The sequence below is a fragment of the Mesoplodon bidens genome, assembly GCF_964165515.1.
Source record: "Mesoplodon bidens genome assembly, chromosome: 7".
Taxonomy (NCBI): domain Eukaryota; kingdom Metazoa; phylum Chordata; class Mammalia; order Artiodactyla; family Ziphiidae; genus Mesoplodon; species Mesoplodon bidens.
This window is the reverse complement of record NC_138164.1, coordinates 17,996,020-18,009,900: the sequence shown is the minus strand read 5'-3', so window position 1 is coordinate 18,009,900 and position 13,881 is coordinate 17,996,020. Positions and strand designations below refer to the sequence as shown.

At 52.8% G+C, this 13,881-nt stretch overlaps 1 protein-coding gene across 7 annotated transcripts in view; it reads left to right on the top strand.

Annotated features, from left to right (window-relative positions):
* Positions 1-13,881, top strand: part of ZBTB16 (zinc finger and BTB domain containing 16) — a 194,182-nt gene that overhangs the window by 175,334 nt on the left and 4,967 nt on the right. For 6 of the 7 annotated variants that reach the window (XM_081240187.1, XM_081240186.1, XM_081240184.1 and 3 more), the window contains exon 5: positions 10,907-11,077. The exons of the other annotated variant lie outside the window; for it this stretch is intronic. In XM_081240187.1, coding sequence (XP_081096313.1) covers positions 10,907-11,077 — 171 coding nt within the window. The remainder of the gene's footprint in view (positions 1-10,906; positions 11,078-13,881) is intronic. 7 annotated transcript variants of the gene reach the window in all.

Genomic DNA, 13,881 nt, shown 5'->3' with positions numbered 1-13,881 from the left:
CGCCTGCCAATGCAGGGGACACAGGTTCGAGCCCTGGTCCGGGAAGATCCCCACACGCTGCGGAGCAACTAAGCCCATGCGCCACAACTACTGAGCCTGTGCTCTAGAGTCCATGAGCCACAACTACTGAGCCAATGAGCCACAACTACTGAGCCCATGTGCTGCAACTACTGAAGCCCGCACGCCTGGAGCCTGTGATCCGCAACAAGAGAAGCCACCACAATGAGAAGCATGCTCACTGCAACGAAGAGTAGCCCCCACTCGCCACAACTAGAGAAAGCCCGTGTGCAGCAACGAAGACCCAACGCAGCCAAAAATAAGTAAAAAAAAAAAAAAAAAAAGAATTGCCCTTCTGGGTGTATGGCCAGTTCTAGGAGGTACTAGCTGGTAACTGGTGGCCCCTTGAGAGAAAGGACCTAGCAGGTTCTCTCGAGTCTTGCTTTCCCTATCTTTCTAAGCACCCCATCTCTCAGGGCCGCTTGAGGGTTCAGAGGAAGAGACCTGGATCGGCCAAAGCAAATGATCAGTCAAGCTTAGATCTCTTCTGTGTCTCTCCTGGGACTGTCCCTCTGTGAGCCAAAGACAGTGGTTCCCAGTGGAGCCCTGAGATTCTCTTTAACTAAAAGAAGGCTGTCAAGTGAGATTTTGAAGGAGAGATGCCTGAAGTGCATATCCGTGGGAGAAAGACCTTTCAGTCTTCCAGCATCCTCTTCAAATAGGCCTAGAATTATTGACTGTTAGAATGGGGGGAGCCTTTTAAGATCATTTACTTCCACCTTCATTTTTCTGTTGAGGATACTGAGGCCCAGAGAAGTCCAGTAACCTACCTGAGAGTGCACAGCAAGTTAGCCATTGAGCCAGGACTTGAGGACAGGCCTTCCGGCTGAAGACTCCAGTGCTTTCTACTCTTCCAGTCCTCTTCAAGTGGGAGCCAATAGTGAGAAGTCACAGGAAAGGGTAGGGCAAGAGGACAATGCCGGGACGATTACCCTGGCCTGTCCTTTCACACACCATACTGACTTCCCATCACACATTCCAGGGCTTCTTTCCCAGAAGTCTCAGGACCAGCTTCTTAAAGGCCAGCTCTCATGCAGACTTGCAGAGAGCTGCAGGCTTCCCGCAGTGGTTGTAGGCCAAGGGCACAGAGCTGAACACATGCCAGGGAGGCCGGATTGAGGAAGGAACCCATTGTAGTTCTGTGTTTATTTGCACCCACCTACCCCCAAAGGAAGAAAGCTGGGAGCCCTTTGGTTTCAAGACCCCTCGGGGTAGACAGGTACCTGCCTCTCTCTTTTGAGCTTTAGTCCTACAGAACAAGCAGTGTAGAGAAACTGAGGAACTCAGTTCTTCTCTGCCTCTTGGGAGGAGAAACTGGGTACCGGTCCTTCAAGGCAGCAAGAGGCCCACCGGCCCTCCACCACCCCTCCTCTCCCAGGCGGCCCCATCTCAAAGGTCCCATCTCCCACTGCCAGAGTGGGCAGTGCCTGAGAGCCGTTTCCATTTCAGACCCCCAGGGCTGGGCCGGGCAGGCTCTGCAGAGCCGGGCTAGGTTAAGGGACCGCAGGCCACCCCTCTCCACTCAGGGCCGTTGAAGTTGGTCCAATTTTTCAATCGTGGGCCAATTAGTTTCACAAATGGGGGCCCCCGTGGTGCCAGGGCACATTTGTTCCGGGCCTGCGCACTGGCCGGGCCCCATTGTCCTGCCTCCCACCCCCATGTGGGCCCATTGTCCTCGCCCCCAGCGGGTGCTGCTTACGGCTGATTTATACGGGCAGGCGTCCTGCGGGCTCTGGGCCGCACTGCCACAGCTGGCGGAGGTGCTTAAGGCCTTGGACCCCGTGACCTTTGCCCCAGTCCTGCTGTCATTTTGAAAGTTACAGACCAGAGGGCTGCATACCTCTCCGGATTTACTCTCCACCCCAAACCCCCCACTACACGCACACACCGTCTCCCTTCTCTTTTTCCTCCCTCAGCCCTTGTGGTGGACGTTTGGATTCATTCCGGAATGGCTGGAAGGGTCCCGGAGCTGGGCTGAGAAGGGGCTGTGGTATGGCTGGGAGATTCCAGGAGAGACAACGAGTCTTTAATAACGTGGAGGCTGCTGCTTCCTCCAGGGGGGCTCTGCGTCCTCGAATCCTTAGTTCCCTCTCTGATGCCAGGGATCCGGGACTTGGTTTGACACCTTGCCATTGAGTTTGCCCTTGACACCGTCCCACCAGGGGACCCATGCACCCTGGACAGGGCGGCCCGGCGTGAGGTAGATGGAACGGGGAGGCCGTCATGTAACCAGGCAGCAAAGCACAGACCTGGCCCCATCTTAACCCGTTAACCCTCTCTTGCAAACCAAACTCAACTTTCTTCTTCCTTTTTACCTCTTTTCCTTTCATTGCCACCCGTGCTCTTGTCCCCTTCCCCCAGTTTCTCCCCCTCTTTGGCTCGTTTGTTGGAGTGATTGACAAAATTAGTACATCCATTCAGGTTACTTTTATTGTGCAGGTCTCAATAAATCCCCCGTGTCCGGGGTGCACCTTAATGAGCTAGTGAGCTGACAAATTTGTTTACTGTAGCTGGAGGTGCCGAGTAATGAAATGCACTTGTGTCTGCAGCGCACTGCTAAACAAATACACAGTTTCTGGGAGCCAGCATTGCTAGCTGCTGCCGCCTGAGGCTGTGGCCACATTCCCCGAGAGACTGAGAGGGCTGTGTAAGCAAGTGTGTGTGTGTGTGTGTGTGTGCGTGCGCACGCGTGCACACAGGCGCGTATACATGCACACGTGTGTGCTCTGAGACATGGCTTAGTTTTAAAACAAATTTGAATCAGCTGCTCCGGATCCTCCCCATTTGTTTATTCATTGAGAACTCTCTGCTCCCTGGACTACTGATGTAAAACCCTAACATTCCCCCTTTCCCTTGTGGAAATGGAAGGTTATATTGATATATGGGTGCCTTCCAAGATTCTAAGCAGATAAGAAAGAAGGGGAAAAGGGGTAGGGAGGCCTGGATAAGGAGATGGGAATTGACAAGACTGAAATTGACAAGAAGGCTAGATGCTAAGGTTTTTAGCTCCTGGATTGGTTTGGGAAGAGTAACTGAGCAGACGATTAAAAGTGCTCCAGCAGTAGGTGACTATATGTAGGAGACAAGCACTGGAGCACAGACTTGTGGCTAATTTGGTTTGAGGCGAGCCTTGCAAAGATGTTTTCTCAGCCTTCTCTACCCTTCCTGGGAGAGAGGCTGTAGGCAGTAAACAGTGGGACTTGTCTACCACTCTCCAGCAGCTGTCATTCCCGGGGTGGGGTGCGCAGTCAGTGGGCTGACATTTTCTTGGGCTGGGTAGACTGGGCCCTCTTTGTGCATGTAGCTAGCCTTCTGAGGAAGGCTGGGAGTTCAGGACTTACCCTGAAGGATGCTGCAACTTATGCCCAGGAGGAGAGCTAGAGAGGGATCGTTTGACGCTTTCTTCAGTAGATCCCTTGCAAAGGAGCCAAGCCCTAAGTGATGGCACAGGAGGAGTGAAAAGGGAGGCACCCCTGCCAATGTCATGAGCTGAGCTTTTGCTTCCTTTCGTCTGCTCCCTGTCCTGTCCCCCTTTCCCCACCACCTCCAGCCTCTTGAGTTGCAGACAGAGCCTTCCTGCCTTCGGTGTGAGTCAGCCCTGGGCTGCTTGTCTCTGTCTTTTCCTCCTGCACAGTGGATGATGCAGCTCTGCCACTTTTTTAGCAATGACCTGGGGGGAAGGAAGAGAAAGACGGGGAAGAGGAAGAGGTGGCAGTTTCTGTGACAGTTTTGGTGTGTGGTTGGTTGCAAGGCTTCCCAGGACTGGAAATGGTGTCTTAGGAAAGAGTAATCCTGAGGGTCAGAGGAAGTTGCAAGTCATGTCTGAGGATTTGGAGGGGGCAGGTGGTTCCAGTTTAAGTCATGGTTTTCACACCTCCTAAATATGATATTTTCTTTCTCTGGAGAGAAGAAGTTGCAGGGGGGCGGGGAAGCAGCTCTTCCTTTCTTGGGTGAGGTTGGGTGGAATCGGACGTGAGAAGCCCATCCTTGGTCCATGTGCAAGGACACACTTACACACTTGCACACACATGTAACAGTCACGGCTGGCTTACCAAAAAAAAAAAGCCCGAGTATATTTAGATCCCTCTGCTCTTTTGATTAAGAAACTGCTTATCTCTAGGGATAATAAGAACCTTGCTCCAAGAAGGTGTAGCACCTGAACATCTTCTCTGGCTGTGTACCCCTCTGATCCTTTTCCTTCCTTTCTATTAAAGAGCTAATTGGTATGGAAATGGCACAGGTGTCAACATGAGGGTTTTTGTGTCTCATAATTTCAGACCCAGTCATCACCTGGGTGAAATAAATACCCTGGGTTTGTGTCACCCCTCCTGCCTCCTGTTCCGCCCTAGCCTTGGCTTTCTCCCATTTTTTGGCTAAAATTAAACTTGTTTTAAATTGGGAATCTGTGAGTCGTACATGCCCTGCAGCCAAGATTGGCTGTGCTGCCCTTGGGGGTGGAAGGTGGGTATGGTGGGGTCACCATCTCCAGATAGAATTGATGCAAGTGAGGGTACAGATATTTGCATGGCCCTTCTGCACTGTTACCTAGGACCTCTCTCCATCAACCCTGCCACACCCATTCCCCCTTTCTAGTGCAAATTCCCTTCAGGCAGACATGCTTGGGGTCCAGCCTAACACAGCCCCGTTCATTCTTCAGAAGAGCAGAGGAAGTACTGTGCTTTGACCTGATGAATTATTTCTTTGGGCCAAGGCTAATTGATGTATCTGATTTACACTGAAATTTACAGATTGATTGAACACAGTACATTTGTAGGGTTTACATACTCAGTAACGTTTGCCAGTTGCCTGCTAACAGCACTATGAAGTTGGTATTGGAAAGGGCAGCTTACTCACGAATGCCATCTCCTAGATGAAGAAATGAGGCCAAGGGCAGCCGCTACCTGGCTCAGAGTCACAGAGCCGGGACGGGCTGCACCAGCGGGCTAGAACCAGGGTCTTCTGTTTGACTGCATGGCGTGGTAAAACTGGTCCTTCTTCTAGGGGCTGGGTCTTCGCTTCTGAGCAACAGAGCTCAGACACGGAGCCAGAACCGGGGAGTCCTGTTCAGCCCACCAGACAGACAAGAGAGGCCCCAAAGAGGTCAGCTGTCTGGAGGTTACTTGGCATTACTAAAGTCCAAGGGGAGCCCTGTGGGAAGCTCCTGGAATGGCTGCATTTGGTCTGGGCTTCCCCCAGCTCTAGCCATCCATCGCTCTGTACCATGACCTTCCCCACCCTGTTTGCCCCCTTTGTCCTTTGTGATTGTCCCTCAGCTCCTTCTTTATTCTTGAATGCAACATGCAGTTATTGAGCACCTACTGTATGCCAGGCCCTGTGCTTTATCTTGGGGGATATAACAGTAAAGAAAATAGTCCCTGTTTTGGAGGGCTCACCATCTACTAGACAGAGCTGAATGTCAAAAATGAGTACAACCAAGGGTTTAATGATTGTGCTGGAATCCTGAGGGCTCAGAGGAAGAAGGTGTTCTTGGCACTGAGTGCTAAATGGTGTCACTCATCCAAGAGGCCTTCTCTAGGGTCAGTTCCCTGGAAGAAGCAACCCAGAGTCGAGAAATCAACTTAGTCTTGTGTATTGTGCAGGGCGGCCATGATCTGTGTCCAGGTTGTTCACTGCAGGAGGGTGCCCAGCTGAGGGAGAAATGGAGGCTGGAGTCCAGCCATCTTTGCTTGCAGAGCTGTGTGCCCAGGCGAGAATCTGTGTCTGCCCAGAGGAAGAGGCATGATTTTCTAATTCAGACAAAGGCATCGTCTGGGCTGGTGTTGGCTTTGCTACCGCTTCATAGCTAAAAAGCTTTTTCACTCGGGTATCTCATTGGATGCTCTCAACAACCACAAGCAATGTGGCAAACGACGGGCCAACGCTGGTCCAGAGAAGTTCAGCAACTTGCTCCGGGTCACAAGGCAAGTAAGTGACAGAGCCAGGCCCCATGTGCTTCTTTGGTCTCCCTTGTGGCACGCTGGCCATCTGATTTCTGAATGTCTTTTGCAACCAGTGGAGCCTCCTTCCCTCTCCCCAGTGGTATCAGGCATGAGGTCTCCCCACAGCAGAGGAAGGAGCTGTGAGCATCTCAGGGGCTCAGGCGTTGAAGGGAACAGAGTGCTAACACTGCCGGACCCCCTCGCCTCGGCAAACATCTCACTGCAGCTAATGAATTGCTAATACAATTTTCTAGATAATTTTATTTCCATAGCCCCACATTTTAATGTGTTTCCGAAAGCTAGCATTTATTTGCTTAATCTCCCAGTGTAATAGAATCTGCCCTGACTCATCATACATGCGAACAATCAGCTAGGCAGAGACTGCGGCAAATTGTTTAATAACTCAAATCTCGTCTCTAGATTTTTAACTCGCATGCACCAATAGCTTTTCTTGTGTCTCCCCCCGCTCTTTCCTTTTTCCTTTAAAAATATTTTTCCATCTTCTCGGCTGCTGATCTCCAAACAGAAGAATGGAGAGTGGATGTGGGGTCTCAGAGCCCCCGTCTCTTCATCTCTGAGCCTGGGGCAGTGTCTCGGTGGCCAGGGAGAGCGCCTGTGCCCTGTGGGATGTCCCAGGAAAGGGAGAGAGACCACTGTAGGGACACTGTAGCATTTCCTTTCCAGGTGGTCACTGCAGAACTTTAAACTTGTCACCAAGGTACAGAGCTGGCGTCCAGGACTTCAAATGCATCACGCTCCCTGACTCGAGCCCAGGCTGAGGGTCCTGTCTTGCCACTGCCCTGGATTCCGCTTCTCCGGTCCTCCTCCTGTCCTCCCAGCCCCTACCCTAGACTGATCCCCACTCTCCTCCAGTGGTAGCACAGAAGCCGTCATGTTCCTCCCTGCTTTCAGCCACTTGCCACTGCTGTTGGTGCCCTTGCAACCCCCAGGGGCATTGCCCTTACATACTGGTTGGATCATGCTAGCACCCTAGCCCCTCTTTTCATGGCACCGCATTGCCTGTGGAATGAAATCTTATCTGTCCCACCAGGTGATATGGCCCTCTGCCATCCAAACCCCCGTAACCTTCCCTGCTCATCTTCATCCTCAGGGTCTGTCCTCAGCCCCTGCCTGCTCTGAAATTTGCTTGCGGGGTTTCTAGCCTGGCTCCCGTGCCCCGCTCTGGTCCTTGGCTTCTCAGTCCACTTCATTTCTTAAAACCTAACTCAGAATCTCCGAAGCCCTCTTGGCATCAGCCTGTCTTATCCTCTGGCTGGTCGTTGGCTTGTCTGTGTCCCCCACTAATCTGGGGCCCTATTTCTCTGGTTGATCTCAGCCTCCCTCTTGTCACCTAGCACAGTGCCTATGCTAGGTGATATTCACCAAGTCAGCTGAATGGACACGAAATGGGTTCAGGCATTCCTGAGAAGAAGGGACCACATAGTGGGGCAGCTCTGGGGCCCTGGGGAGACGGGGAGGGGTGAGGTTGCAGGGCTCTCAGTCTGCCCTGCAGTGGTACTGACCCTCAGAGCTCCTCTGGGCCTGGCGTTTTTTTTAAAAACGTATATGCAATTTCCTTTTTCTTTCTTTCTCTCTCTCTCTCTTTTTCTTCCTTCCTTCCTTCTTTCCTTCTTTCTTTCTTTCTTTCTTTCCCTTCCCTTCCCTTCCCTTCCCTCCTTCTTTCTTTCCTTCCTTCCCTCCTTCCTTCCTTTCTTTCTCTCCTCCCTCCCTCCTTCCCTCCCTCCCTCCCTCCCTTCCATCCTTCCCACAAGGCATGTGGGAATCTTAGTTCCCCAACCAGGGATTGAACCCACACCCCCTGCACTGGAAGCATGGAGTCCTAACCATTGGACCACCAGGGAAGTCCCTGGGCCTGGCTTTTTAGGCTCCGGTGTCCTACTGGGAATTTCATTCATGTTCCCTCTGACGCAGACTCCTTCCACACTGAGGATTTCAAAGGATGCATAAGGAGAAACCTGGGCTCTTAAAGGGCATGGTTTGCCCAGGAAACCTGCTCCACCTTACTGATAAAAGGCAGATGTTTGATGCCTGGCTTCATCAGGACTCTCTGTGGGGTGAGGTTAGGGCCAGAGAGGGGGCTGGTGCTGGGGGCCCTCAGGATGAAGCAGCCACAACATGCCGTGTCACAGGACATGTTGCAGACGGACTCCATTCTGGGGCATGCTGGCCAGGCCAGACTGGGCTTTGAGGACTCACTGTCAGCCGTCGTCTGCTTCTACTGGGCAGACCGCTGCCATCAGTGTGCCCACTCAATCAAGTGGAGCCAGCACCCCAGTACCTTGCAGAGGTCTTGCTGGCTCCCAGTGGAGTAGGAAGGCTTCAGAGAGCTTTACCTTGTGACTCGGCTTCCACTGCACGCCTCCTGGCCCAGGTTCTCCAGCTGTTGCTAGGGTGGGCCCTGCAAGCACTGGGGCTCCTGAACCAGCTGGGTTGGAGCCGCCTCGCTGGTGTCATTATTGTGCCTCTTCCCAGAGAAGCCCATGCAGACAGGTGGCAGATCCAGAGGTAGACATGAGCCCAGCTCTGTGGTTTCTGAAATCAGACATACTGAAGCATTTAACAATCCCAGCTCTGCTGCTTTCTAACTGTGTGACCTTAGGCAAGTTACTTAATCACTCTGTTTTCCCATTTGTAAAAAGGGGCACTAGGATCCTGCCTTGCACGTTTTAAATGAGCTGACACCATAGGTAAAGCACCTAGCACACGGCCTGTCGTAGTTCCCCTTCCCTTCTGCTCCTTGAGTCCAGGAGCGAATTTGTGCCCTTGCTGATGTTCCACCTCCCCTGCTCAGCCTTCCCTGGACCTGGATGCAGGCGATGTCTGTCTGCAGGTGTGATGAGCGTGGCTGAAGGTGCTGTGAGGGGTGGGGGGCTGGGGGGAATGAGAGGCTGTCTTTCCCTTCCCGCCAGTCCATTCATTGCAAACCCAGCCATGAATGGGACTGAGTTGTCCAGAACGGGCCTTCCATTTGCTATCTCTGTTGATGGACCCCGGAGGCCACAGGCTCTCCGTGCTGTCCTTCTTGTCACCCTCTTTCCACCGGGAGCTCCCTGATGCCACGCTGAGCAGCCCACGACTTGCCACAGTCAAAGCTCTGCTCTACCTTCCACTCTGGGCTGCCAGGCACTGGGCCTGACCCCCTTTCCTGCTTGTGTCCTTTACACGGGGGAGGCAGCGCTGGGCTGACCACAGGTGATGATGCCCAGATGCCGGCAAAGAGAGACGAGCAGATGGGGAGCTTCCCGGGACAGGGAGCTGACATGCTTAGGAAAGTGGAGTCCAAAATGGTGGGCAAGGAGCTACTGGTGAGGACTTGGAAGGTCTAGATGCTTCCTCCTGTGGTGCTGAATCCCGCAAGGCCATGGTCCCAGAGCAGCATCAGGAAGGGGGTTGATAACAGACAGAAAATGGCAGCCTGTCTTTGTAGGGTACCATGGGGTACCCACCCGTGCTTCTGATTAGCGCAGGGAACGACCAGACAGAGTTAAATGAAAATCTCGGGCTTCCCTGGTGGCGCAGTGGTTGAGAGTCTGCCTGCCAATGCAGGGGACACGGGTTCGTGCCCCGGTCCGGGAGGATCCCACATGCCGCGGAGCAGCTGGGCCCGTGAGCCATGGCCGCTGAGCCTGCGCGTCCGGAGCCTGTGCTCCGCAACGGGAGAGGCCACAGCAGTGAGAGGCCCGCGTACCGCAAAAAAAAAAAAGAAAATCTCATGTCCCTCATTAGCTTAAAATCCCTTGACAGTTGCCCGTTGGTCTTGGGATGAAGCCTAAAGATCTTTTATTTTTTTTTACAACTTTATTGGAGTATAATTGCTTCACAATGGTGTGTTATTTTCTGCTTTATAACAAAGTGAACCAGCTATACATATACATATGTTCCCATATCCCTTCCCTCTTGCATCTCCCTCCCTCCCACCCGAGCCTAAAGATCTTAACATGGTTTTCAAGACCCCGTACGAGCTGGCCCTGCCTACTTCTTTGACCTCCACTCTACTTTCTTTCTGCCTCCTCAGGTGCCCTGTTCTGTCTTATCCTCTGACCCGTCACGTTTCTCTCTAGTTCAGAGATACTATTCCATCTTCTTGGAATGCTCTCCTCATGGCCCAGTGTGCTGGGTAACATCTGTGATGAGGGCAGGCACTTTGTACGGTTTTCCGTGGCTACATCCCCAGGGCCAAAGAAGAGAGTCCTCCTTATAGAAGATACTAAAATAATATTTGTTGAATGAATGGACCCTTAAGATGTACGCATTAACGAATGGAGACGTGGTTAAGAGAATCAGGTCTGTAGCTCGCGTTAGGAGCGGATCAAATCTGGGCTTCCTGGGTTTGAATCCCAGTCCTGTTTGCTTGTGAACTCTGTGCTACTTCGGACAAGTGACTCAGTCTCTCTGTGCCTCCTTTTCCTTATCTGAAGGGTGAGGATGCAGAGCCTGCCTTTTGGAGATGGGATTTTTAAGTTAGTTACACTTGAACGACAGCTGGCACGTATCATCTCCGTTATTGTGATTCCTCACAGAGGCCGGCCTGATGCCCCACCACCTGTGCCAGGCTCTGAAAGTCCCTTTGATAGATGCCTTCTTGGTACCCTGCCTTTGACACAGACGTCCATACGATTGCAGACTCATTGGCTGCTCTGATGTGTTTGATTAATGTCTTTCTCCCACTAGATTTTAGGTTCCATGAGGGCAGGAAGTAAGTGGATTCTGTCCACCGTTGGAGCCGCACAGCGGGGGCTCCAGCAGCATCGCGTGGCCTGCACCACCTCTGGGTTTGCCACCGAGGGTGGGGCCCAGGGTGCTGGCCTGACGCTGGCTCTGGCTCCAGCCTAGCTGGGTGAAGAAGGCCTGTGTCCAGCCCTGAGGCTTTCCCCTGCTGTGTCCTGCAGGCACGGACATGGCTGTCTTCTGTCTGCTGTGCGGGAAGCGTTTCCAGGCCCAGAGTGCGCTCCAGCAGCACATGGAGGTCCACGCGGGCGTGCGCAGCTACATCTGCAGCGAGTGCAACCGTACCTTCCCCAGCCACACAGCCCTCAAACGCCACCTGCGCTCACACACAGGTAGGCCAGGCCGGGGACGGGCAGGGCAGGGTCTCTGGGAACCACTGTCTGCATTTCCCTCCAAACACATCAGGCGGGGGTGCCCTCAGCCCTCCTCTGCTCAAGCGTCAGGCACACAGGGGCCTCCGAGGTGCAGGTCAACGTGGACGGTTCTTATCCTGTCCCACCCTGGGCACCTTTGGTTCTCGACATCTCTGTGCCCAGCAGAGAGGGTGCTCATTAGAAATGCAGGCTCCTGGGTCTCATGCTCAGAAACTTCCATTCAGTGGGTACAGGTGGGATCCGAGACTCAACATTATTAGTAAATATGCCCCAGGGATTCTGATGCAGGTGGACCCAAGATGAATTTTGAGAAAAACCTGCCTTCTTGGTCTCTGTCTCTGCCTTTCCCCCTCCCACTGCTGACCCACTCCACACACACACACACACACACACACACACACACACACACACACACACACACACACACACACACACACACACACACTGTGCACACACACACTCCTGCGGTCGGCCTTGGGCTCTCAAGGGAACGTGGCAGAAGTGGTCCTGCTTATTCCACAGTAACAGAAGCACACGTTCTATACTTGGGCCTTAGCCCTGTTTAGGGGAGACAGTGAGGTCGTCTAAACAGTGAGCCATGAAACATCCCTGCTTAGCCAGTTGGAGATGCTGGGGGAGGAGAGTAGTTGTGAGTCAAGGGGTCTGGGATGGGGTACTTGGTCCTGAGTGCCAAGAGGCATTTGCTTCCTTGCAGCGGCCCCTGACCCTCTAGCAAGGTCATGGGTGACTCGAAAGCCTTCCTTTCTCTGGCTGTACATGGATAAAGGATTGCCTGCTTCTGAGTCTGCGTGCGTCTTTGCTTGTGTGTGTTCTGTCCTGCTTTTGGGGCGAGAGGTGGGTGATGGAGCCAGGGAGACAGAGAGGCAGACTCTCTGAGTACGTAACAGGGTATGTTTTCATGTCTGCTGGAGAGGGTATAAAAAACTCTGTGTGCCCCATGACAGAATTGGCAGGACCCTTTCCTCATTCTTGGGTCTTATCATGCTCTGGGATTAAGTGGCAGGCCCTGCTGAGTACGGGGGGAGGGGCTTTGTTTATCACGGACCCGAGCTGGCCTGGCCTGCCAGCAGTAGGCATCCTCGCCAAGGAGCCTGCCTGGACTCTTGCGCCTGGATGCTCTTCCATTCAGGGGAGCATATTGCTTTAGCATCACCAGATTTGCTTAGAACTTTTTAGATTTGCTGGCTTCGGAAAAGGGGAGGTCTCAAGAGGGGAAGGCCTGACAAGAAGGGCAGAGGAGGAAGGGATGCTGACAAGGGCTTTCTCTGTAGTGACCGCATAAGCATCCCCTGCAGGTATTGGGTTGGGCAAAAAAGTTCACTTGGGTTTTTGGTAAGACGTTACCGAAAAACCCGAATGAACTTTTTTGGCCAACCCAGTACATGCACCTTCCTGTCAACACCTCCCCCACTGGGCCCCCAAGTTCAGCCTTATCAAAGGTGGCCAGTTACCTTTCAGCCACTTCTGAGCATTCTGCTGGGCCCCATCCATTGGATTCATGGGACTGGAACGATCCCAGTCCTGCTAAGTCCACCCAGGATACGCCCTGCCCTGCCCACACTAGCTCCCAAGAGCTCAGATATCAAAATGCCCCCGGCCCCTGTGTCAATATCAAAATGCCCCCGGCCCCTGTGTCAATCAGGGCTCAGATCCATGGGGAGGCAGGATTTCCAGACATCGTTTAAGAGGAGTACTTGCTTTTAACCTAGGAAACATGGAGCGTGTGTACTGCCTACACCAACACCCATGGATTTCACACCAGTGAGGCCCTGCATGCACAGCCCTGCACAGGCCGAGCACACCCGGCACAATGCCTCATTAATATTCCCTTGTTCTTGGCCCATTTGCTGCTGCGGCCGGGTGTTTAGCATCAGCAGCTGTGTTGGGTAGGTTAGTCCAGCCGCGCTCTTGGCATTGATGGATCCCTGATTCACACGGCTCATCGTATAATAAACTCTCCGCTGTGTTGAGCGGGGCAGCTGAGTAGCCGACAGGATGGGGCTGGGATGGGGAGGATGACACTGGGCTTGGCCACAGTGCCAGGGAGGCCACCAGGTGAGGACAGACCGCTGGGGTCACAGGTGCACTGGGCAAGCCGGAGGAGGCCTGTCATTAGTCTCGTTTGTCCTGTACTTAATGTCAAGCTCATTAAAGAGGCTACAGAGTTAATCAACCTACCACAAATTGGATTTTGAGTTCTGCAGCCAGTTTTGTGTACATTATAGCAACACTGACACGGGTGAGGATTTTAGGCCAGGTGCTTGCCATGTTTCAAAATCCGTGTGCGTGTGTGTTGGTGTCTTTGTTTCTTTTTCCCCCCCCTAACTTTTTATTCCTTTACCTGGGCTGACTCGAGAGATTTCATATTTAAACTCATGTAACATGTGATCCACTTCATAATTAAATTCATAAACATCTGATCAAGCCAACCTCTCTGCCTTAACCTTTTGTTTTTTAAACTCTTAGGGCCCCCCTCTGGAGGGGAAAGGCACAGACAGACAGCAGTGCCCACCCCCCAACCCACCGTGTGGCTGCCGATGTACGTTTTCATTACCGGCTCCGCTGAAGTCTCACGTGGCCCTTGCTTTATTATTTATTTATTTATATCTTAATGAGGATACTGAATTCTTGATTAAAGTTGTAATCGTTGCCGATTCAGTAAGGAGAGGAGTCGGATGTCAGACGGGGCTGTGTGTGCAGACGTCCACACGCAGAGAGTGGCACGCGGGCCCAGGTGTGCA